Consider the following 26,668-nt stretch of genomic DNA (forward strand, 5'->3'; position numbering starts at 1 on the left):
AAAGGATATTCTAATAATGTCATTGCTTCTTTATTATTTACTAGCTAGAATACTTTTCTATAGAGATACTTCCTCATTAACTACTTTGTTATTTGAAGTACAGTTTAAATAAGATAAATGCTTGATTCTTTCCCTTTGTTTACTAGTTTTCAACATTGTAAGTTGGCTCTCTAATATCCTCTACCAGTGGCAAATCCATTTTTTAAATACCATTATAAACTCACAGGATGAAACACCTCTTAATATATCCTTTGAAGTTGTCTTTCCTAATAGTCAGATTGTCTCATCTTTGGTCAACAGAAGCCTCTTCAAGCTGATTCCCAAATTCTTTTGCCATTGCCCTGGTAGATTTTGTTTCCTTCCTATCTGGTCTGATAAAATGGCCTGGTCTTCTATTGTTCATTTCTTGCCCCAGCCATGTCTTCAAGGAGCCCTGATTCCTTTTAATGAGAAATAATATTTCAAGGCCACAGACCAAGCACTAGCTATTCTCTTTGCTACTGAGTCGGTCATTGTTTTTCTTAGAATTTTCAGAGGACAAGCCAGGAAATACATGGAGCTTTTTTAAAAAAGATGAAATGTATCTTTCGTTCATCTCGGCACTCCTATATCTCAGGATTTAAAAGAAGCGGAGGAGAATCCCCAAAGGTGACACACATAGTTAAGAATTTAATGTAGTAGGAACAGCAATAATAACAACGCCTCATATTTCTAAAGCAGCGCTCCAATTAAAAATGTATGGCATCTCGGCGTTTTGTCTCATCTATCCTCACGACATCGCTCAGAAATTGAAGCTTCACTTGCTCTGTTTTACACATGGGGGAAATGGAACCACGAGGAAGTGTGAGCTGTAACAGAATTGGGACTCAAGTCCTTCATCTCCCGCCCCTCTCTCCTATTTGTCCATGTGGCAAGTGCAGGATTTTTATAGTTTTTGGATTCTGTTCCCCACTGCATTGCCACATAATTGGCAGGCTGTGTCCCCGTGCCTGCCTCACTTGGAACCCTCTGGAATCCTGAGTGAATGTACAAAGTGCCTTAACTAACACAAGCTGTTGCCTCCAAAATCTCCTTATAAATGAGCCACAAAGCCTCCATAGGTCTTTCTCCTAGTGAGTGGAAATAAATAACGCAGAATATAGCGAACGCATGCCGTGAGCAGCAGGCTGAGGGAAACGGTCTCCTGTCCATCTCTAAAGGAGCGTTGTATTCAGTTTTTAAATGATTCATCTCTTCCCTCTCCATCACTGGGGTCATTTTTGAAAAGCCGGCTGTTCATTGGAAAGGTCTTTCCATCCCCACAGACTACTACTGTGTAAAGTTTCAAGGTTGAGTTCAGCCTGAAATTTGAATTTAATATTGTATGGAATCACAAGGAGAAAAGCAATCAGCCTGCCTCCTTGAGTGAGTCTTTTGAACTGAATCTGTATTACTGTGCACACAAGTTTCTTATTCCTGCTGGAGGGCTCTGGAGTAATCAAGTAAACTCTCTCATCTCCCGCTCTGCCCCACCCCCTGGTATCTTTCAGTGTCCGTCGGCTTTGAATACGAGACGTGCCCCAGTCTCATCCTGTGGGAGAAAAGGACAGCCCTCCTTCAGGGATTTGAGCTGGACCCTTCCAACCTCGGTGGCTGGTCCCTGGACAAACACCATATCCTCAACGTTAAAAGTGGTATGTGGGAGACCTCCCTGACGATCTGATGGTTAAGACTTCACCTTCCAGTACAAACTCAGTTCCCTGGTCAGGGAGCTAAGATCCAACATGCCTTGGTGCAAAAAAAAAAAAAAAAATAGACATAAAACAGAAGCAATGTTATAACAAATTCAATAGAGTTTAAAAATGGCCTACATCCCCCCCACAAAAAGTGGTTTGTGAGCACAGCTCCTTTTCCTGCATACAACATAGTCTTGCCTCTGGAACCTTCTCCCCAGCCTTGACATTTAAGCGAAAGCACCATCCCCTTCTTGCATCTATTTTTCATCAAGTGCCTAAAATACTCATAGGTTTTCCCCCCTTCTCCTTTGAAATGTCAAACACTGTAGAGCTGGTTTTCCCAGACCATGCATCTTAGTGGCCCTCACAAGTCTTCAATTATCTCTGCAAATGTTTTCTTACCCCGGACCGCGGCCTTGGGGTTTACGCATCCTATTGCAGTGCTGTCGGCATTGTGAGGAAATTGGGGACTCCCCACAGTTGACGCTTCCTACTGTTTCTCTTCCCTCTGTCACTTTCACCCATCCTCAGTAAGTTGATAGACATGTCCACCCCGGAGGGCTGCAGTAACCATCCCAATTTACTGCCTCCCCACCCCACCCAGGAATCCTGCACAAGGGCACCGGGGAGAACCAGTTCCTGACGCAGCAGCCCGCCATCATCACCAGCATCATGGGCAACGGCCGCCGCCGGAGCATCTCCTGTCCCAGCTGCAACGGCCTTGCTGAAGGCAACAAGCTGCTCGCCCCAGTCGCCCTGGCCGTTGGAGTCGACGGGAGCCTCTTCGTTGGTGACTTCAATTACATCCGACGCATCTTTCCCTCTCGAAACGTGACCAGCATCTTGGAGTTACGGTAAGTGACAGCACAGAAAACCTGCTTTTACTCTATGGCTCCCACTGCTACAAAACTTCCCTGGGTAAATGGTGGCCACGTGTGGGGTTCTCCAGAGGATGCACATTCGGTGTGATGGGCTGAGGTTTGATAACCAAGGCCTGGGATCAAATAAGGACTGGGGAAAATCCTTGGTGTAGCGATAAAACACTACCCATGTATTTAATACAGTTGTTGACACCTACCTTACGGCAAAGACGAAAGCCTTCAGACATTGTGCTGGGGGTGGGACCTGGGTAGCTATATTTTATAAAACCTCCACAAGAGAATCTGATACATCCCCAACAGTGAAAGAACCACTACTCTAAGCTGATGGTCCATTTCCCTGGTTTCTAAAGTGGCACGTCTTAAAAATACTGATTCCCAGAGCCCACCCCAAGAGAATTGGTTCAGTAAGTCTAGAGCAGCGTCAAGGTGTCTTTCTCTTTGAAAGGCTCTGTAGAAAATTCTGATATGCATCGAAGTTTGAGAATCACTAATGTTCATTCATTAATTCAAACATTTCTATTGAGCAATTCTGTGTGCTAGCTCTCTGCGAATTTTCTAGATCTTTGCACATTTATTAGGATCTGACTTAGAATTACTGCATAGGCCTTGCTAGGTAAATTCCAGCCACTCCAGGGGATTTAAAGTCCTGGTCTCTGTCTGGACAAAAGCTCTTTGAAACTCTCTTTTTGGGAAAGTTGATTCCAGGTCCTCAAACCTAGAGAGGAATCCATCTATAAATAGAGGGAGAAATGCAGTCTATAAACAAGGGGGAAGATTCATTCAACAAATACTTGGTGAATATATACCATGTGCAGGACTGTCTGGTGAAGCAGGGGAAAAAAAAACATGGAAAAAGCAAAGCCCTAGCTGTCACATTGGTGGTCTGTTGTTGTTGTTCAATCGCTAAGTTGTGTCCGACTTTGCGACCCCATGGACTGCAGCATGCCAGGCTTTCCTGTCCATCACCTCCCAGAGTTTGCTCAAAATCATGTCCACTGAGTCCATGATGCAATCCAGCCATCTCCTCCTCTGTCGTCCCCTTCTCCTCCTGCCTTCAATCCTTCCCAGCATCAGGGTCTTTTCCAATGAGTCAGCTCTTCTCATCAGGCAGCCAAAGGTGGTGGTCTGATAGGGAACTTCAAACTAAATCATGTGGACAAATTTAAAAATGTTTTTCAAGTAGCCTTCAATGCTCTAAGGAAACTCTAACAGGGTGAGAAATAGGGACTGTGGTGATGGGGAGGAGGAAGAAGAAAGCTACATAAGATAAAGTATTCAGAAAAACCCCTTGTATTAGGTGATTCGTGAGGTGGGACATGAATGATGAGGTTAGCTATGTGGTGTACTAGGGAAGAGTAACGTTGTGCAAAAGCCCAGTATCAGCAAATAACCTGCTTATTTATGGGATTGATAGAAATTGATAGAAATCCAGGAAGGTGGGGAGCTCAGGGGAGAGTGTCTCAGAGGAGAGCAGAGAGGTAGGTAGGGGGCCAGTGCTTCAAGATCGGAATGACCATGTCTACACGTGTGGGTCACATTCTTTTTAATTTATTTTATTGAAGATAGGTGATGTACCATGTTGTATTCATTTCTGCTGTATAACGGCGTGATTCAGTTATACATACATATAGATGCTTTTTATATTCTTTTTCATTATGCAATGCACAGCCATGGGTGGAGCTGATATGATCTGATTTGCATTTTCTTACAGATGACTCTGGCTATCGGATGAGGAAGGGACTGTAGGCGTTTGAGACAATAGGGAGACTGTAGCCATTGTCCAGGATTTCAGTGATGGTGACATGGACTAGGGTGGTAGCCAGGGGGATGGGGAGCTTCCAATTGAGATACATTTTCAGGGCAAATCTCATAGGAAATGTCAGTAGACTATTTTCAGAAATTGGGGTGGGAGAACCAGAGAGAGAGAAAAGAATCAAAGGTCATGCTAAGATTTTGGTCTGAGCAGCCAAGTGGGCGGTGGTATTTTCTGAGGCAGCCTCAGCTGCCAAGTGAAGGACTTGGAAGAAGCCACAGGCTGCCCCTGCATTTTGTGTCTCTGAGAACCTTCTGAGAGAGAAGTCAGTGCTCTGACCACCAGCAAGTGTTGCTGGTGTCCTGGGGGGCTGAGACTGTCTGTGCCAGGCACTTGTCTGGAGTGGGTACAAGAAGAGAATACAACCCAGCTCCACCCCAAGAAGGTGACGGTTTCAGTGATACAATGATCAGGGATCCTGGAGGCGTTTACTGAGCATAAGGGTGAACCAGACCCTAAGCTGGGTCCCAAAGGGGATGAAACCCAGGCTTAAAGAGCACCCGTTCGAGGACGAGATATGGGCACCTGGGAGAGGAAAAGCAGTTCAAGCTGAGTGTTCTAGAAGAGCCAACAACCAACCATCACAGAAACATGGTGGGGCGGGCGGGGGCCATGGGGCAGAGGGTGTAATGACCAAAAGATAATCAGTGAGAGGAAGGGGCAGGCAAAAGGGGAGAGGCTGGGTCATCTTCAGGAGGTCACGCTGACAGTGAGACACGCCACTTTCTTAGCGCTCCCCAGCCGGGTCCCTTTGCCAAGCTGTTTATTCCCTTTGTTTTTCTAGTAGAACATCTTCTCACAGGCATCCTGTGGGCAGTGGAGGGCCAGGAGAGGAGGCGGGGACGGCAGTGGAGGGAGCGCTGGGCCTGTTCTGAGGGGCTGCGTGTCCGCATCCAGCATCTGGCTCCTGCTCCTTTGTCACTGCTGTTGCTGCTCAGGGCCCCGTCAGCACACGCCCGCCACTTCCCCGCCTCCACGCCTTGACTCGTGCTGCTTGCTCCACTTAAAATACCTTCTCCGCCTCATCTCCGGCATCAGGTCCCCCTTTAGAGGTGGAGTTTGAAGGCCGCCTCTTCCGTGAAGCCTGGTCTCCCCAGCAGAAAAAATTCTCTCCCTCCCCTGAGCCATTTAACTCTCATTTTGCACACACGTGACACCATGGGACTGTCATGTTTTTCAGCTATTTCTGCAAGTCCGCAGGGCCCTGGGGTGTGAACATCTATAGAGCCAGCACCTTTGACATCTTTGCCCCTTGATGCCCAAAGAGGTGCCTGGCCCACAGGAGGGGCTCGAGACGTGCTCCTTGAGTTAAAGTGGATAAAGCCCAGCATCCTCCCTTTGGTTGGAGTTTGTCCCTGATTCCACATCTCTCAAGTTGCAGGGGCCACAACATCAATGGCACAAGTTAAGGGCCCACGTGGTAACATTGAAGACAGCTGGAGGGAGGGTAACTGTCAATTTCCCTTGACAGCTGTGTGATTTTTTTTTTTTTTTTCCCTTTGTAACCACCTTTAGACTTGCTCTTATTTCATCAGCCAGGTATCCAGACGATTAGAAGTTAAGCTTTAACAAGAACACTGGTTTGATTCTTCTTTGCTTCCCACCACATACCTGAAAACAAAGGGCTGTCAATCCCCTCTCTTCAAAACAGTAACCAGCAAAGGGAGGGGGGGGTGGGGAGAGACCTGTCGTGCTTCTGTCTTTTCTCCATTGTGAGTTGGCAGCCGAATTAGCCAATTTTGGGAGTTGGTGCCCGTCCCAGAGCTGAGCCTCCAAACCCTAATTTTATTTCAGTGTTCACTCTCCTTCTCCCTCACTTCTTCCTTTGCCTATCCCAAACATGTAGGGGCAGAGCTCTACACACTTGAAGAACTGATGCTGGAAGAAGCCTTCTTCTTATGTAAACCAATTATCACCTGCCTGCTCTAATTCCACCAGCATTCAAGACATTTTCAATACCCACATCCCCAAAAAGCCTGATAACCTACCTCTGGGAGCCCATTTCCCTTCTTACAACAATTATCCTCTGCAGGTGGTTCTTAGAAAACCCAAGCCCTGTGGAGTAGAGTATATCTGTCAGTCACTCACATCTTGGGGTGAAGTTCTATCAACAAACAAGCTTTCCTGTCTTCCCTGTTTGAGAATATCTCTGGACCTGAACCCCAGTATGAGGCAGGAAATGATAACGGATGGGACAGTGTCTCTCTGCCTTTTCTTGACTTGGCCCCTTTCCATAAACATAAGAATCTCACACTTTCCTTCATGTTTGCAGTTCTAAGCTTTTTTTCTTTTTCCCATTATTAGATTATACTGTGATATGAGCTGTGCTTTTTTCCAACTAAAACACTTCCCCATGCTGAGATTCTGAGGATGCTGGTGGTGGGGGGTCAGCAGCACCACTGCCCTAGGGAAGATGTTTAGGGGACGGGATTGTCCTGCCCAGGTGTGTGAGTGCTGGAAAGGGAAGAGATGCCAGAGTGCAGAAACCTAGGCCAGTGGGTAAGGGCAGCAGAAATTCAAAGGAGGCTTCACCAAAGGCCAGCTTTGCCTGAGAGTTCACCTCCAACAGAGCCTGCTTAATGCCAACATAGAAAGTTAGGGAGAAGAATGAGATTATAGCCAGAGGGAAAATGCTTTCTCTGTGTAGACAGTGTATAAACATGGAGATCAGAAAGCAAAATATAACACAGCACCTACCCAGAGTAACGGTGACAACAATATTGCCACAACATTGTAGACAGTTCTTGGCACTGTTTTCAAAGCTCTTTTTACCAAGGACAGATCCAGGTTTCATGGGGTCTGAATCTTCATGCAGTTTTAGAATGAAAGTGTCTACCATTTAAAATAAGAAAAGAACCCAAAACAAATGACAAATTTAGAAAAGCTGGCAATTAGTGCAGAATTAGAATTAGAATTAGAATTAGGCAATTAGTGCAGACATAACAAAATCCAGACAAATAACCTAAAGTTTGTTGTTAACTAACCATTGCACTTCCATGATATATGACTTCTCCACTGGACATTCTAGTTCCTGTAATGATGTTAGGTGAGTTGGTATAACAGGGCAGGAGCATTCCTTAAAGCCATGAATACCACTGTCATCTGAAAGATAGTGAAGGACTATGTATGAGCCACAGAAGCACATCCCCCTAAACTAAACTAAATGTATCCCAACTCAATTTTTTAAAGAATACACATAAACAAAAACTCTGGCCAGCCCACATCCACCCTGTTCTATGCCACAGAGCGATAGAATTGGAATAGAAAGACTCCAGCGTCCACCGATGGCAGCTTTGTGATTCTCAGCAGGACACGAGGGACTGGACCTCATCCAAGGCAGGTCTTCCAGCATGAAGGGAAGCAGCCCGTTGCTTCCTTCCTCTACTCAAGAACCCGTTTTTCCAGCCCTGCCTTTCTCCAGGGCTCTCTACTAAGAATCAGCCACACAGAGATAAGTCAGTCATGTCCAGATTTACTCACTCACTTCCGTTGCTGATGAATCAAGGAAGATAAGCACACACACACAAATTACAAGACAGCCTACGGAGAGATCCCTGAGACAAGCAGAGAAGGCTTGGAGAGACCCTGAAGACTTTGCAGGGGAGTCATTGAAACTCCACAGTGTGGAGAACCAATCCATCTCAATTCTTGAATCAGAGACAACCCTTCCCTCAAAGGGTTGGTGTCCTGAGGCCGTGGACCCAAAGACTAGGCCTATCCCTTGTAAGTAGGGCACCTACACACATGTACGGAGATTGACTCAATGGTGCTGTTATTTGGGTTTGTTGGTCCTAAACACCCACTTTGCTAATGGCCCTGGACTGGAACAGCCGTAATCTCAGCCTTTGTCCAAAACTCAGATCCATATGATCATTCGGACCCTGCAGTCTCAGTGACTGAGTCCCCACTGCCTTCTCCTTCCCCCAACATAGATATTATATTAATCAACTTAAAGCAGATGTTCTTAGCAAAGAAGTAGGTCAGGTCTACAGACCCAAATCCCAACCAGTCTTTTCACAAAATCTTAACTTTAAAAAAGTGGAATTGATATTGTAATAATTAAGAGCCAAATATGACTACCACTGGTGGCAGATAACATTTCACTTTCATTAAGCAATATAAAATAGATGCGAGAATTCCCGGCTGCCACCCTGACACACCAGGCTTTGCAGAATGAATCTTAAATTGCACTATGTCAGTCAGAGCTCAAGAGTTATCAGCATCATTTAATTAACTTTTTTTTTTTTTTTGCAAAAACTAACATGTTGGAATAAAATATAAAAATGTAATCTCTGTGCAAACCCACCACTAATGATGGCCCCTGGCAAAGGCCTGAGCTGCACCCAGACAGGAATCAGGGCAGTCAACCTTCTTCTTTCCTTCCCTGAAGCCCCCTCCCTTAGCTGGAAGGGAAAGAGAGGTCAGGGGTTCCTTCCACAGTGGCCAGGAAACCTCAGAAATGGGGAGTACTTCTCTATTTGAGGCCGTAGTCTCTCTCCTCTTCCTTAATGCTGTTAAGATTCAGCTCCTTTTCTGTTGAACTTGACATGTATTTTCATTCTTTTTTTTTTAAGAATTTTTTTTTTTTAACTTGGCTGTACCAGGTCTTGGTTATGGCAGGTGGGATCTTCTATCTTCACTGTGGCATGTGGTTATCTTTAGTTGAGGCATGTGGGATCTAGTTCCCTGACCAGGGATGGAACTCGAGCCCTCGGCATTAGGAGCTTGGAGTCTTAGCCACTGGAAAGTCCCCATGTTTTCACTTTTAAAAGAAAAAAGAAGCAAAACTTTCACTAGCTTTCTGAAAAAGAATGATCACTGGAATCTTTGGCTCTGATTATGAGAGGATGGCATCACCTGTGCGTTTCATTGATGAGTGTTACCTGTAAGGAAGAGTGCATGTTAGGCAGGGGCCACACACATGCATGTCAGATGGGGAGGAGACATGGAGCAGGGTGAGGAAATAGTTGAGACGCTCAGGGTCTCAACAGTGTTTGGCAAATGCAGTTGTCTGGGGCAGGGGCTCTCTCCCGGGGGCAGAGTCCCTCTCTCCCTGGTTCTGTGATGCACCAGTGGCAAGTAGGTGACACGGGTGTCACCAGGCTCCCTCCCACACCCAAGGCAGATATCCCAAATGACTTTAGATGGGCTTGAATGTGGCTTCAGATTCCTCCCCTCCCACCCTCCCAGCAGCCAGTACCAGTGGATAGGTGTCGGCACCCAAGAGGTCACCTGTGTGCCATCCCTGCATTAGGCTGTTTCACCTGAGTCACATAAAGCCACACTGCCGGTCAGAGAATTTAAGCATTCTTGTCTCGATTTTCCAGTGGCTGGGAAGAATCTAAAACTAGAGGAGCTTCCCAAATACAGTAAGTGTCCTACATATGAACCTTCAAGTTGCAAACTTTCAAAGATGCACACTGTACCCTGGTCCGTTCACCTAAGGCATACGTGAACTTGCAGCTTGCCCTCCATCTCCTACTGCTAATGATCCTTCAGCTCTGCCGTCTCCCACCTCTTCTCCCTTCTCCCTTCTTCCAAACTCTTCTTGCCTGCTCACTTAATGCCAGTCCCTGTAGACCAGCTGTTGAACGACTGTACTTTTCAAGGTACTGTACTGTAACATTAAGAATGGTTTCTTCATTTTTTGTGTTTGTTTTTTATGCTCAGTTGTGCAAACAGTATTAGAAACCTATTACAGTACAGTACTCTATACCAACTGTTAGTTGGGTACCAAGACTAACTTTGTTGGACTTTACTAAACAAATCGGACTTACAAACAAGCTCTTGGAAGGGAACTTACTTGTATGTAGAGGACTCATTTCTGTAATTGTACTAGGAGCTGTCAGCTAGAAGGGAAAAAAAAGAAAAAGACTGCCTTTGAGGGGGGCCCTTTATACAAGAAACGAAAATGTTATGTTTGCTTTATCATCAATTCTTCCGCTAACTGTTTGTTCTTTTTCCTTCTGTTTTCTTTCTATAAAGAAATAAAGAGTTTAAACATAGGTAAGATGAAGAACTCGTTCCCATATAATTTGATATGGTTCGTTTGCTTCCTTGTGTTTCCGTTTTGTTTTTGTGCTTTCTTGTGGAATGTTGTATATTTTTATATGCCAAATATAGTAACTTTTTTATGTGCTAATTGTGTGTTGTGGATATGATAAGCTTTAGCAATTATGAAATGCAGTCAAAAAAAGAACCAAATAAGCTGACAGTAATTAGAATTTCCGGAAGATGCAAGTGTGAGATAATGAACCCTCAGCGAACTTTTACCCCGACTGCTCATTGCGGTCCATAATTGGGCTAAACAGTTGAGGCAAACTTCTGGCTTTTGTAAATGCTGGACTGGGTTCACAAAAGCTTTAATGAACTGGAAACGGGTCAAAAACTCATTTTCAACTCATTAATGATTTTTTTCCCCTGAATGTATGGTCACTTAAAAAAAACAAGTTAATTGCCAATCTGCTGGTCAAAATGAATCCAACAGTCAGATGCACTGGGAATTTTTATAAAATTCAGTCACTTTTAAGTAGTATGAAGGGTGTGGACCAAGTACTTTTTGTCTAAATACCCTTTGTCATTCAGCCACTCTGAGGTTATCACTTAAAACCGAACTGGTACAGTTCATATCTACATGCATAGTGCTCTGAGGAGCTTCCTGTTCAAAGTTAGGAAAACTTCGGGTTGCACTAAAACATCAGAAAAGTGACCTTATTTTTACTTGGAAGAGGAGAAGAAAAAGTGCATTTTAATACTCGAGGGAATTCTTCTCCTCACTCCTTGAAATGAAATGTTGGCAGAAGGTTCTGCATCATGTTAGGTCAAAATCAAGAGTGGGACTTCCCAGGTGGCTCAGTGGTAAAGAATCCTCCTGCCAATGCAGGAGATGCAGAAGATGCAGGTTCGATCCCTGGGTTGGGAAGATCCCCTAGAGGAGGAAATGGCAACCCAGTCCAGTATTCTTGCCTGGGAAATCCCATGGACAGAGGAGCCTGGCCGGCTACAGTCCATAGGGTTGCAAAGAGTCGGACATGACTGAGTGACTGAGCACACACACAGGCAGAGTAGAGTTAAGTTGTATAAGATCATCAAAGTCAGTGTAAAAGCCATACGTAGAAGTCCTCTGCCTCTCCATCTCAGGCACTGCCAAAATTGGCTAGTTATAGACACCCCAATTGGTCCAAATTTTTTAAAAAGCAGCAACACTCTGGAAGGACACCCCCTCAAATTTCCATACTCCATTTGACCTTCAGCATAGCCCCAGTGTGAAAGCATGGTTGCCCATCTACCTGAGCTCCTCTGTAAGCATCTCGATTGGAATGAGTATGAGACCTTGGGGGAAGAATGGGCTCCCAGTAGGAACTGACCCCATACCCTCAACTGGCTGGTCTTCTGCCAGAAACTTTGAAAAGCCTCCTTGAATTGGGCTCCCTAGGAAGTCCAGAATTAATTATCCTGTTCCTAAGATAGGCACAAACGTGCAATGCCCTGTTCTTCTGAGGATGGCACCAGCTCCTCCAAGGCCAGTAACAAAGTAACATCATCTAATTAAAAACCTGCATGAGTTTTTCCCTTTCTGCTCTTATTTGTTTTGCCTGTATAGATAGTCTCTTAAGACTTAATAGCCAAAAATAAATAATAAATAAAAGGAATAATGAAGGAAGGCAAGGACTCCAGGTAGCCTACTCTCTCAGACTCATCATCTAGGCTGGAATTTTAGAAAGCCCTTGATTTCTGGTTCAGTTATGGGTCTTAACAGCCACCTGAGGAGAAGCTGGAATTAAGATGATATCGATGCATAAACTGTTCCTTAAAAGAGCTTTCTAGTTCTTTTCTTACTTAAATCAGCAAAGAACCCAAGTGGTGGTGTTTTAATTAGTAATTTACCAGCTATTGTCTACAGGACAGATGTATCCAACACCTTCATCGCCCTCATCTTTGCCTCACCTTTTCCAGCTCCTCTCTTCCCATCATTCCAAACTACAGATGCAAAATGACTAGGAAAAAAAAATGACCTGTGCTCATTTAGACTTGTGGCACCAAAACCTAAGACAGAGAGACATCTGCCACCTGTATCCTAGGGACAGTGATGCTAATAACCCGTGTGGGAATAGCACGGGGACCCATTCTGTTGCAACCTCCACACTAGACACCCTAGAGAGGGACAAAAATGTAGGGCTTGAGCCAAAAGGGACATGAGTGATACTCTGATTCAACTTCTTCATTACCCCCAGTAAGGAATCTAGGACCCACTGTGGCCAAAAGTCTTCCTTAAGGTCCCCCGGCTGAGTTCAAGTTGAGTTTAGAGTTTCCTAAGTCTTAGTTCTGAGCCAAGTTTACAGATCTTACCCATAGGAGAGCTGAACGCACAGCAGAGAAAGAGATCCAGGTCTCTGAGGCTTCATGCTCTTCTGATACATCACCTCCACACTGAGGTACTTCTCTCCCAGTGTGACTTAGGGTCCTGGCAGCTTCTGGGGCACACCTGTGACCTCACTATTGGTTGGTGGTAGTTTAGTTGCTTAGTCGTGTCCAGCTCTTGTAACTCTATGGACTGTAGCCCACCAACTCCTCTGACCATGGGATTTCCCAGGCAAGAATATTGGACTGGGTTGCCATTCCCTTTTCTGGGGCATCTTCCCCGCCCAGGGATCGAACCCACATCTCCTGCATTGCAGGTGGATTCTTTACCACTGAGCCACCAGGGAAACCCCCAGATCTCACTGTTACCCAATATTTGAAAACTACATCTCCTTCCTTTATAATTTAGATTCTGAACATGATCATCAGCAAGATATCACAGGTTGTCACACAAAATACCAATTTTGTTCGTGTCCACACTGAGAAACAGTAGAGAAGATCTGAGGTTGAAGACTTGAGATGGCTGCGGGGAGCTGCCCATCACAAAGTTAGGAAGACTCAAGGTTACCCCAGTCTTCATGGGCTAGTACCTTGGAGTCACTGAGGGAGCATAGATTAGAAAAGGACATTGTCTCATGGAAGTGTTCCTCAATCCCACTTGAGAACAGAGTAAACCCACAGGGGAAGTAAAGAAGACCAGTGCCCACAAAACACAAACACAAAAGCAGGATCAGAGTGGGATTTTTCACACTGGCTAAATGAAGCAGTGGTATTTTAGCATGATGGGAAGTGATGAATTCTCTGATAGCATGAGGAGCTTAAGCCCAAGCAGAAATAGCTCAGAGCCATGATATGTTAAAACACTAACTTACTAGATTAGATTCTTTCCAGTTCACTAAAGTATTGGGTTGGGCCAAAAATTGGGTCAGGTGTTTCCATATCATCTCATGGAAAAACCCAGCGACCTTTTTGGCCAACCCAGTAGACACCAGAGGCGGTTGGAGTCTCGCTGGGATGTTTGTCATCTCCCTGACCCAGGAGGCCAGTGCGTGGCGCCGTCTCACTCCTCTTTGTGCTTCTCCTCCTGAAGCAACAACCCGGCACACAAGTACTACCTGGCGGTGGACCCCGTGTCCGGCTCGCTCTTCGTGTCTGACACCAACAGTCGGCGGATCTACCGAGTCAAGTCTCTGAGTGGAGCCAAAGACCTGGCCGGGAACTCGGAAGTTGTGGCGGGGACAGGCGAGCAGTGCTTGCCCTTTGACGAAGCCCGCTGCGGGGACGGAGGCAAGGCTGTGGATGCCACCCTGATGAGCCCGCGAGGTAAAGGCCCAGCAACAAAGCCCCACCCCAGGGAGAGCTCCCTGCACACCCGGCTCCCTTCATGCTCGAAGTGAACTCAGCCCCAGCAGTCCCAAACCCAGCTTCTCCTAGAATCATTTAACTCTGATAGATGGCTTTGGTGGGTGGGTGAGTGTTGTTTAAGAAGAAGTATTTCTTTATCTGAAGTAAACTTCATCTCCCACATAGGCTACAAATGGAAAGTGCAGTCGCTTGCCCCTAGAGATTGCTGACTGCTGCCAGTCATAGAGAGTCAGAAGGAAATGTCTGCTGTGTGAGCCCGAAGGCCAGCTGTGTGGGCTGGAGACAGAACAGAGCCCAGTGCGGGGAGCCTTCAACCACTCCCAGCTGTTCCTGTTAGATAGCAGTGTATATAAAGTCCAAACAGTACCTGACATTTTGCAAATGCCCCATAATGGTAGCAATTAAGAATCAGTATAAGTTCCAAGGGACTGGGATTGGCAAGGAGGGGTTCTTGGCTCTGAGGGATCTCTATTTGAAAAGGACTAAAGATGCTGAAGGTTAAGGACCATCACTGAAAGGTCTGATCCTTGTTAGCATTTTTAGCTAAGCTGAAAGCACACAGCAGTGAAGATTAAAGACGGGGAGCCTTGGGCTTGGGCACTGGGGTGAAAATGCAGAAGAAATAAAGCTGCTGTCTGCCTCTTACCAAGGGAGTGCTAGAACCAGCATTCCCCCAGAATAGCAATGTGCCGACTGGAGTCACGGCTTAACTGGGAATACTTCCTGGAGGATATATTTTGAATTAGGAGTTTGTGACTGCAAGAGTCACTGTTTCTCAACCTTAGTGTGGCAATCAGTTGTGAAGGGTATTCCAGTAATTTACTACCAATGATTTTTCAAGCAGTGAACTTGGGAAATAGCTCTTTTCTAAAAAAGAGCAGATGCAAAATGATCTCCCCATTCATTCATTCGCAGCCGTGGTTCATTTGCAGCCCAAGGTTCTTTCTTCACTTGCATGGTGAAATAGCCAATACCCCAGGAATTAACCAGATCGTAGCACAGCGCTCGGGAGAAAGGGTGTCGCCTTAAACGACTCTTGAGTGTGCTGTCCAGTCAGGTTCCTCATCCAAGAAAATAATGCCTAGCAGGGCATCCCCACTACCACCACCGCCCCAGCAGCTCTGTCCCTTGCCAAGAGACACACTCCTGCTGTTTGTCCCACTCAGGTATTGCAGTTGACAAGAATGGGCTCATGTACTTTGTCGACGCCACCATGATCCGCAAGGTCGACCAGAATGGAATCATCTCCACCTTGCTGGGCTCCAACGACCTCACCGCTGTCCGGCCCCTGAGCTGTGACTCCAGCATGGATGTGGCCCAGGTGGGATTCTCTCTCTCCTCTCATTTCCCATCACTGTGCCACACCTGATTCTGAGTCTGAACTTCTCACCTGGGTTCTCTTTGTGTTAGAAGTAGAGTGGGAGGAGATACAGATCCCAGGTTTGTCTGCAGAAGGTTTGAAATGAACTGGACAGCAAGATGGAATGGGACATGTGAGACAGGCATGAGAGAGAAATAGGAGAAAGGGAGAGGGGAATTCTGCTCAGAAGCGTGGAGCTGGTGACATGCTCCAGCCGTGGCAGATTATAGGGTAGGCGTTACTGTGTAATTACCTCTCTTCTCCATCATTATCGTGGGTTTGAGAACATACCATACGGTACTACATGTCAATCAGAACTTCCCTGTTAATCTGAAGCAATTGCACCCTCACTACATAAACCTTTACTTTGTGAAGTTGTAACTGAGCAGATCCCTCTGTGATATTCCCCCAAGTGATAGTCTTTTAGTCTGGGCTCTTACATTAGCAGAGAACAGAGGTTCACTCAAATGTACAACAGGAGTAAAAGGACTGTATACTTAAAACAACTTTATTGAAGTATAGTTGATTTACAGAAATGGGACTTGAATATAAGGGCCCTCAACCTGAGTCTGTGCTTACTCTTCCAAAAGGGTCTTTTCCAAAACCCTCAGTCAACCTAATTACTTCCAGCTCAAATTCCTCAACTAACTGACAACTGATTCCTAAGGTTTTCATTTCCGATTCTACGGAGAAGGGAAGTGTTTACGCAGTTTACTTTTTCAGGCAAACAGGCAGGTTGTAGTTCACTGGCCAGCCTGTGCATTGGCTGCCCTTGGGGCAGGGACCCCTTCTAGACTGCATGGTTCCTTGCTGTGAATTAGATCAAGCTGCCTCCTCTAAGTGAACATAGCCTCCTCAGGCCCATGGCTTGGTGAGCAGAGCCTGGACTACATTACAGTAGCCCTTGAGCTCTGAACTACCTGTCCAACTATGCGTGGTGAATCCAACCCTGGCCCAATCATCTGGGGCTGCAAAGAGCATTGTGGGTAGAACTGGTGACCTACTCTAGCCCCAGCAGGTGATGCCACAGAAGATCTCTGTTCCACAGTCTCTTCTCCATCATGCCCAGCATGGACAGTGAGCAAGTGGTCCCATGATGGGCACTTCTACACTGTGTTAGGGGGAAAAAAAAAAAGTATTTTTCCCCCAGTTGCATAAAATCAATAGAAGTGCCCTGCGCAGGTAAACACTGAGCATGTTAGAGGCTGTCCTTGAATTTGGTGCTGTATCATCCGTAGGTTCGCCTGGAGTGGCCAACAGACCTTGCTGTCAACCCCATGGACAACTCCCTGTATGTTCTGGAGAACAACGTCATCCTTCGCATCACCGAGAACCATCAAGTCAGCATCATCGCGGGACGCCCCATGCACTGCCAGGTTCCTGGCATTGACTACTCGCTTAGCAAACTAGCCATTCACTCTGCCCTGGAGTCAGCCAGCGCCATTGCCATCTCTCACACTGGGGTCCTCTACATCACCGAGACGGATGAGAAGAAGATTAACCGACTACGCCAGGTAACAACCAATGGGGAGATCTGCCTGTTAGCAGGCGCAGCCTCTGACTGTGACTGCAAAAACGATGTCAATTGCAACTGCTACTCAGGAGACGATGCCTACGCGACTGACGCCATCTTGAATTCCCCATCATCCTTAGCTGTAGCTCCTGACGGTACCATCTACATCGCGGACCTTGGGAATATTCGGATCAGGGCAGTCAGCAAGAACAAGCCCGTTCTGAATGCTTTTAACCAGTATGAGGCTGCCTCCCCTGGGGAACAGGAGTTGTACGTCTTCAACGCCGAGGGTATCCACCAGTACACCGTGAGCCTGGTGACGGGGGAGTACTTGTACAACTTCACGTACAGTGCTGACAATGATGTCACTGAGCTGATTGACAACAACGGAAATTCCCTGAAGATCCGTCGGGACAGCAGTGGCACGCCCCGCCATCTGCTCATGCCCGACAACCAGATCATCACCCTCACAGTGGGCACCAACGGAGGTCTCAAAGTCGTGTCCACGCAGAACTTGGAGCTTGGCCTCATGACCTATGATGGGAACACTGGCCTCCTAGCCACCAAGAGTGATGAAACAGGATGGACAACATTCTATGAGTAAGTCGACTTTTAAAGTAGTTCCTCAGAGCACTTTCCCTACTACCCTCGCTGGCATCAGGATCAACTGTTGGTGTGGCTTTTAGAATCATTTAGTCATGTTGTCTTCCTGACTTTAATGCTTCGGGGTAGTCCTGTCCCCTCTGCCTGACTCGTAAGTGATTTGCATTATTGGGTGTCTGATATCGAACGTCCTCCCTACAAGAGTTGGGAATTCCTGTTGTCTGCTTGCCGTTCCAGTTTCAGGATATTGGACACGCACAGCGCCTGAGAGATCAAGTGTTGATTAACTCTGCTGATTATTCATGTTTGCCGTGGGTGCGGAAATTAGAAACTAAAAGGCATGGTCCTGGTGGGGCTCCTGTAATTTGCCGATAGGTCCAGCAACACACTTGATTGCACAGACAGGTAGATAAACTCTGAATTTCCTCTTTAGCAGAAGCAGATCAATACAGATAAAGTGCTAGGTATATTAAAAGATGTGAGAGCTGGTCATATTTCCCCTAACAATTATCTCATACTTGATAGTCCTGCTGTTTGTTTTACCAAAAAGCTCTTTTCCCTCACTCCTGCAGGCAGTTCTTGGTCACCTGCCTGCTGCTCCAGGTATTAACCAGTGGGATGCCAGTGGGAGGAGGTTGCTAAGGCATGATTGCTAAGGTTGCTCCTTGGCTGGCTGAGACAGGGATGGCACGGGTAAGGATCTGGCTGTCCTTGATGGTGAAGGATCTGGTTAACCACTGTGTAATTTGGAGTCATTGCTTTCTGTCTGTGTGATGCTGCTAGCTGAGAATTTAGTATGTTGGCCAGGTGTTGTCACGGAAGGAAAGGACAGGAGAAAGAACAGAAGACTTCGTTGATGATCAGTCTTAAATTCAGGCATGTTCACTTTCTGTTTGCATTCCAAAGGCTTTAAGAGAATGTAAAGGAAGCTTCTGCCATCTGCTGGAAGTAGGTTGCATTGCCATCTTCCTTTGGGCAAAGCTGTCTTTCTCAGACTTCCGAAGCAGCCTGACATCCTTCAGGGCACTGGGACTGGACCACACTTTACCAGGTGACTCTGTCCCTGAAGGTGCCATCTGAGTGTCATCTTTGGCTCTCACACAAAGTTAAGCTAAAGCTGCGCTGTAATCCAGATGCCTCTTAGATTCTCAACTTCTCTTCTCACTTGCACCTGAAGATCCAACACATTTCAGAGAGAATTGGTGTCACTCTCAGGAGGCCAGTCTGAAGTGGGCCAGGTATAAGAGGCTGGAGTGACAGAGTTCAGGCTGAGGTGCATCCTGAGACAGGAACTCTTAAGTAGAAGAGTAGTTTCCAGAAGGGGCGCCGAACTAAATGAAAACATGGTCACTTTTTTCCCCCTCATGATTGTTCAGAAGTTACACAGAAGAGAGAATTTTTTTCTCTCTTGATATGAAGAGTTGCTTTTCTTCCATAAAGTCGGCAAAAGATCATACATTCTCCATTGTAGGAGTTCAATGCATATGGTTTTCTTAGCCTCCTAAAAAAGATGGTAGCTTCTGTTTAGTGGTATTTTTTTTTCACACATTGTCAGCAAATTGGTTGTGTAATAGTCAGACACAAATTCGACTTCCTGTTGAGATGGTCACCTTAGTGAAAACTTTAGAGAAAGGAGTCAACAAAGTCATGAACAAAACCCCACAGATGCCTGGATTCAGTTTAAAGAGTCAGAATTAAAGCATGTAGTTTTCCCATCTGATCTCTACATAATATTTCACTTTGAAAACTTTGTAAAACATTTATTTACTTGGCTACCCTGGGTCTCAGTTGCAGCACTCAGGATCTCTTAGGTGCGGCACATGGGATCTAGTTTCTGGACTGGGGGTCTAATCCCGGCCCCCTGAATTGGAAGCATGGAGTCTTAGCCACTGGACCAATACTCCACTTTGAATTCATCCTGCTCTCTCCTCACCCCCTGTACTCCTGCCACTCTCTCTCCTGCCAGGGCAGAGCCTGCCTTACCAGACCTGGGGCCCAGAGGACCGGCCCTCCAGAAGGGGGGAGTCTTCCCGGGTGGTGCTAGCGGTCAAGAATGCGCCTGCCAATGCAAGAAACATAAGAGACACAGCTTGGATCCCTGGGTCAGGAAGATCCGCTGGAGGAAGAAATGGGAACCCACTCCAGTATTCTTGCCTGGGAAATCCCATGGACAGAAGAGCCTGGTGGGCTGCCGTCCATGGGGTCACAAAAAGTCAGCCATGACTGAAGCAACGTAGCCTATATATATATATAAAGTATTTATTAAAATTTTAATAAAATATATTTATATAGTATATAAAATACATTTATTATATAATATAAAATAATACTTTAGTACTGTAATATTTAATTTTAAATACTTTTAGCATTACTAAATATAAACTAAAATAAAGTAATATAAAGGGCTATTCTAGTCCTGATCAACTCCTCCCAACAAAGCAACAGAGGAAGGACTGAATATCAGCTCTGAGGGAGGGAGGGACGTTACATTCCAGGGAGCAGGGTTCAAGAGTTACTTTCTAGAATCAGCCAGCATTGCCACTCGAGGAGCCTGGAGTGGGTCCCTTTAAGGGGCTGCCTTTATCCCCGCTCCCCTTTGAGTTGGGAAGTGCCCCGTGGAGAGCTGGGCAGGGATGAAGCCAACATGGGAATGCCCTCTGGACTGCTGTTGTGTCTGCTAAGTTCTCAGAATGGGCGCGAGCGGTCTGTTATCGCTGAAGGGCACAGGGCTACTGAAAAGGACAACCAGCTCTACACGTGCTCTCTCTCTCTCCTCCTTACCGCTTGCCACCACATGACATACTCTGTATTGTGAGCTTTATTTTGACCCTCTGCATCTAGTTTACACACATCACGAGGTCAAGGATTTTCATCCATTTTGTTCCTAGATGGGTCCCCGGATCCTTGAACAGTGCCTGGCACCTACGAGGAACTCAGTGAGTAGGTGCTGAATGAAGGAGTCAGATGCAGCCTCCAGCCCCACCTGAGACAAGGAAGGCAGAGCTGGTTCCACTGGGTGGCCATGAGGCCCCATTACTGGAACTCACAGCTCCTTGCCAGTGTCTCCAGGCTTCTTTGCAGAGAGACCTGAATCTTAGACATTTACTCCAGGGGTATCAAAAGCTGAATCTTCTTTGAAAGTTAAAGAAAACCTGCTTTTCTCCTGGTGGTCACTGAGATTCTGGTCTCAGCCTTAATTCTCTGTTCCCCAAAAGTAGAAGCTCCGGTTCCTACTGTTTCTCTCACAGCAAAGCACAGCAATCTACACACTGTAGGTGTCCAGGTAATATAGTGGATTGGAATTAAATCATTGCCTGGGACTCGTGGAATACACTGCTCACACTGTCCCTACTTGGCAGCAAGAGTTGGAACACTGTCTGAGTTCTCCACTAAGCACCCCACATCAAACCACTTAGAACTGGTTTTTATTTTCTTATTTATTGAGGTAAAATTAATGTGTAACATTGTATTAGTTTCAGGGATACAACATAATGATTCTGTATATGTTGTGAAATGACCACAATGCATTTAATTAACATGTCACCATATAGTTACAAGAACCTCTTATGATAAGAACTTTCAGGTTCTACTCTCTCAGCAATAGCAACTTTCAAATATGTAATACGGTATTATTAATTACAGTTACCATGCTATATATTACTTCCCCATGACTTATTTTACAACCGAAAATCTGTACCTTTTGTAAGTTTATTTTATTGAAGTATAGTTGATTTACTGGAGATGGAAATGGCAACCCACTCCAGTATTCTTGCCTAGAGAATCCTGTGGACAGAGGAGCCTGGTGGGCTGCTGCCCACGGGGTCGCACAGAGTCGGCCACGACTGAAGCGCCTTAGCATGCATGCACGCACGTGTAGTTGGTTTACAATGTTTCATTAATTTCTGCTGTATAGCAAAGTGATTCAGTTAATTCTTTTTCATATTCTTTTCCATTATGCTTCATTATAGGAGACTGAATATAGTTCCCTGTGCTATACAATAGGACCTTGTAATGTATCCCTAACAGTTTGCATGTGCTAATCCCAAACTCCCAATCCATCCCTCCCCAAGCCCGCCTTTCTCTTGGGAACCACGAGTGTATTCTCTCTGTATGTAAGTCTGATTCTGTTTCATGGATAAGTCCATTTGTGTCGTATTTTAGATTTCACACATGAGTGGTGCTGTGTGGCATTTGTCTCTCTCCCTCTGGCTTACTTCACTTAGTATGGTAATCTCTAGGTCCGCTGATGTTGCTGCAGATGGCGTTGGTTCGTTCTTTTCCTGGCTGGCTGAGTAGTATTCCATTGTGTGTGTGTACCACGTCTTTCTCGCTCCTCTGTCGATGGATATTGAGGCTGTCTCCATGTCTCGGTTGTTGTAAACAGTGCTGCTGGGAACACTGGGGTGCATGTTGTCCAGGTATATGCCCAGGAGTGGGATTGTAGATCATACGGCGACTCTCCTTTTAGTTTTTTGAGGAACTTCCATACTGCTTTCCATAGTGGCTGCACCAACTTATATTCCCACAACAGTGCGGGAGCTTTCCCTTTTCTCCGCATCCTCCCCAGTGTTTACTTGTGGACTTTTTGCTGGTGGTTCTTCTGACCCAAACTCCCATTGTAGGTTTTGATTTGTATGTCTCTAGCAATCAGCGAAGTTGAGCATCTGTTTATGTGCCTCTTGGCCATCTGTATGTCTTCTTGGAAGAGATGTCTTTTTAGGTCCTCTGCCCATTTTTTTGATTGAGTTGTTTGCTTTTTTGTTACCGAGTTGTGTGAGCTGTTTGTATATTTTGCTAATTAAGCCCTTCTTGGTCACATTGTTTGCAAATATTTCTCCCAGTCTGTAGGTCTGTTGTTTTGTTTATGGTTCCCTTTGCTGTGCAAAAACCTGTGAGTGTGATTAGGTCCCGTTTGTTTATTTTTTATTTCTATTGCCTTGGGAGACTGGAAATGATGTACCTTTTGACCCCCCTCATCTACCCCTCACTTCTAGCGACCACCAATCAGTTCTCTGTGTCTATAGGTTTGGTTTTTTGTGGGGTTTTGTTTTTGTTTTTGAGACCTACATGTAGGGGATTTGTCTCTCTGTCTGAATTATTTCACTTAACATCATGCCCTCAAAGTCCACGTGTGTTGTCACAAATGGCATGATTTCATTCTTTTTATGGCTGAATAATGTTCTGTTTATAGCATAGCTTTTTTTTTTGATTCATCTTGCAGATGGACCCCTTAATCCATATCTTGACTGTGGTACATAATGCTGCAGTGAATATGAGTGCATAAATATTTTCAAATTAGCGTGTTTGTGCTCCTCAGATTCCACCCAGAAGTGGAGCCGTTGGATCACAGGATAATTCTACTCTGTGAAAAATCCCCATACTGTTTTCTATAGTGATTGCACCAATTTACATTCTCAACCACCATGTAGGAGGTTCCCTTTCCTCCAGATCACCACCAACATGGTTTGTGTTGTTTTTTCATAAGAGCCATTCTAACTATTGTGAGGCAATATTTCAGTATGGTTTTGATTTGCAGTTCCCTAATGATTAACGATGCTGAGCATCTTCTCATGTACCTGATGGCCCATCTGTATATCCTCTCATTTGTTAGTCAAATTGTTCATGTTTTTGGCTATTGGGTTGTATAAATTCTTTCTATATTTGGATATTTTCTCTTGTCAGATTTGCAAATATTCTCTCTCACTCAGTACATTGCTGTATTTTGTGGATGGTTTGCCTTGCTGTGCAAAAGCTCTTTGGTTTGAAATAATCCCACTTGTTGGTTTGTGCTTTTATGACCTTTGCTTTTGTGTCAAGTGCAAAAAACAAAACAAAACACCACAACACTAATGTCATGGAGCTTAGCGCCTCTATTTACTTCTAGGACTTGTGGTTTCAGGTCTTATATTCAGGTTTTCATTCCATTTGAGTCAGTTTCGTGAGTGGCAGAGGACAGTGTTTCATTCCTTCTCAGGTGACTGTCCAGCTTTCCCAACACCACTCGCTGAAGAGACTGTTCTTCCCCCACTGTATGTTCTCAGCTCCTCTGTCATAAACTGGCCATGTATGTGTGGGTTTTGATTTGCAGTTCCCTAGTGATTTCTTGCCTGGAGAATCCCAGGGACGGGGGAGCCTGGTGGGCTGCCGTCTATGGGGTTGCAGAGAGTCGGACACGACTGAAGCGACTCAGCAGCAGCAGTGATTTCTCAAGATCACTTTGGCTATTTGGGGATCGTGGTTCTGTACAAATTTTAGGGTATTTGTTCTATTGCTATGAAGAATACTGTTAGAATTTTGACAGAGATTGCACTGAGACAGTAACTTGCTTTGGACAGCATGGATAATTTATCAATATTATTTATTCCAATCCATAAGCATATACTATCTTTTATTTGTATATTCTTTGATTTCTTACATCAGTGTCATAACTTTCAATGTACAGGTTTTTTACCTCCTTGGTTAAATATATTCCTAGGTATTTTTTTCTTCTTTGGTATAACTATAAATGGTTTTTAAAATTTTCTTTCTGGTACTTAGTTTATAGAAGCACAATGGATTTTATATATTTGTATCCTTCAACTTTACTGAACTTATTTCTGACAGTTTTTTGGGGTGACGTTTTTAGGGTTTTATATACATATATAGAATATGTTATTTACAAATAATACCTTTTTTCCTTGGGCTAATTGCTCTGGATAAGACTTCCAATATTATGTTGAATAAAGTGGCATTCTTTGTCTTGTTCCTGATCTTAGAGTAAAAATGGTCAGATTTTACCACTGTGTCTGAGGTTAGCTATGGTCTGTCTTTCCATCTTGAGACATGTTCCCTCTATGTCCACTTCGTTGAGGGTTTTCTTGTCAATTTTGTCAATGTTTTTCTGCATCTATTGAGATGATAATATGGTATTTCACATGGAATGATTTGCTGATGTGAACCATCTTTGCAGTCCCTAGAATAACTCCCACTTGATCATGGTGTCTGAGCCTCTTACTGTACTGTTGAATTATTTGATTTGCTAATATTTTGTTGAGGATGCTTGCATTTATGTTTAGAGACACTGAATTGTAATTTTGTTTTCTGGCAGTGTCCATGTATATGGCTTTGGGATCAGGGTAATGCCAGCGTTATAAAATGACTTTGGTGTTATTCCTTCCTGTTTATTTTTTGGAAGAGTTTGAAAAGGACTGGTATTAATTCTTCTTTGCATATTCAGTAGAACTGACCAGGAAGCCAGCCAGGTGATCCTGGACTTCTGTTTGGTGGGAGGCTTTGATTCATGAGTCAGTCTCCTTACTCCTCATTGGTCTATTCAGATTTTCTTGTTCATTCATTAGTCCTGTACTTTGTGGAGCCCAAATTAAAGAGCATAAAGGAGCTGTTCTCACTAACTTGGGAAAGCATAATTAGTATGTTGTTAGGTAAATGGGTGGGTAGTAGAAAGCATCACCATTTCCCAGGGCAGGTGGGCGTGCTGCACCACCCGGCCACCCCTCCTTCCCCCTCTCTCCTTTTCTAGCTCCATGAGTCTATCCATTGTGGGGTTCTGAGTTTTGAGGAAGTCTTCAGCCCCAGGAACTGCTTCTCATCAGTGTATCTCTTCTCCAGCTATGACCACGAGGGCCGCCTCACCAACGTGACACGCCCCACGGGGGTGGTGACCAGCCTACACCGGGAAATGGAGAAGTCCATCACTATCGACATTGAGAACTCCAACCGTGATGACGATGTCACCGTCATTACCAACCTGTCTTCGGTGGAGGCCTCCTACACAGTGGTACAAGGTAAGTCCCTCACTCATCACCATCCTACCCACACCCTCACCCTTGACGCAGCCAAGGCCAGAGGCAGGTGTGAGTTACCAAGCCTGGGAGGACTTCCTAGCACCCCTCAGCTTGCAGTTTTAGCCCATAGCAAACTAACTCTATAAGACATCCACGTTATAGAAAAGGATTGAATCAGATGCAGGAGAATGTCCTTTTCCATTCCCACCTCTCTGTCACCAGCACTCCCTACTCACCCAACAAACACAGCTACCTCCTCAGAGGTGGTTTTAGTCTCATTCTGTCTACTAAACATTTGTGTGATGAGTCCGTTGTCCTCAAGTCACAGAGCCCTTTAGCAGTCTCTTGCCCAGACCGTAAAGGTCTCTGACCAGCTTGTAGTTTCTCTTGCTGTTCAACATGACGCACACTCCAGGACAAGCACGGGGCCTGGCAAGAAAAGGAATTGTGCAGATTAATTTTTCTTTTAATTAAGATAGACTGTCGGTGGGCTAGCCCGTTGTCAGAAGATAAAAGTGTCCCATGGCAGATAAATGGTGACATTTCTGGACTATTATCCCATGACAGAGCCTGTTTCTATGACTCTATTTCTTCTCTGCCAGATGATTAATGATGTAGATTTTTGTCTTTCTGCGTGATGGCTGCAGTCGCAGGAGTGACAGGTCCCCACTTGCTTGCTACCCCCAAAAGTTAGCATCTCGGAGGCCAGCCCAGCTGGACTCTGCCCAAATAATCAGGAAGCAACTTATCCATAAGAAGAGTCTCAGAGTCACATTTCCTACCTGGAACTTTTTGATAAGGGAAAAGGTCAGAAGTCTGATGGACGAGTGTAGATTCCATTTGGGCAGATAAACACACATTATCAGCACCCACTGGCTCAGTCTCTCTCTTGCTATTTGAGGCTCCTCAGATTTGTCTCGTGTGGAGGTGGCATCATGGTAGAGTCAGCAGCAAGGAGATGAGGGGCAGGAAGGCTGCTGCTTCTTGAAGAATCTTAGACTTGATTTGCAGTGGATCTGACCCATGGTAAACCATCAGCCTCAGGTTAGATGGTAGGGGAAAGGAAACAAAATTAAATCTGTTTTCATTTATTTTTTTCCATTTCAGCTAAAATATATATGTTAAAGATCAGGGATTTGATTGACATGAATTGTGTAGGCAAGCTACATCTTTAAATGTACTACTATTAATAGTCTTCAGTGAGTAGAAGACAAATATCACAGCATAATTATTTCTAGAATGCCACATATTAATAATGTTTTTCTTTCCACGG

The 26,668-nt window shown here is 45.1% G+C and overlaps 1 protein-coding gene across 3 annotated transcripts in view; it reads left to right on the plus strand.

Moving 5' to 3' along the window:
- TENM2 (teneurin transmembrane protein 2) overlaps positions 1-26,668 on the plus strand; it is a 762,206-nt gene that overhangs the window by 680,829 nt on the left and 54,709 nt on the right. For 2 of the 3 annotated variants that reach the window (XM_059888816.1, XM_024995296.2), the window contains 7 exons: positions 1,530-1,673; positions 2,320-2,569; positions 10,395-10,415; positions 13,861-14,093; positions 15,302-15,456; positions 16,734-17,608; positions 25,220-25,395. In XM_059888816.1, the coding sequence (XP_059744799.1) occupies positions 1,530-1,673; positions 2,320-2,569; positions 10,395-10,415; positions 13,861-14,093; positions 15,302-15,456; positions 16,734-17,608; positions 25,220-25,395 (1,854 nt within the window). The remainder of the gene's footprint in view (positions 1-1,529; positions 1,674-2,319; positions 2,570-10,394; positions 10,416-13,860; positions 14,094-15,301; positions 15,457-16,733; positions 17,609-25,219; positions 25,396-26,668) is intronic. The other variant, XM_059888817.1, reaches the window with a different exon arrangement.

This window comes from Bos taurus, chromosome 7 (genome assembly GCF_002263795.3).
Source record: "Bos taurus isolate L1 Dominette 01449 registration number 42190680 breed Hereford chromosome 7, ARS-UCD2.0, whole genome shotgun sequence".
In the NCBI taxonomy this organism is placed as follows: domain Eukaryota; kingdom Metazoa; phylum Chordata; class Mammalia; order Artiodactyla; family Bovidae; genus Bos; species Bos taurus.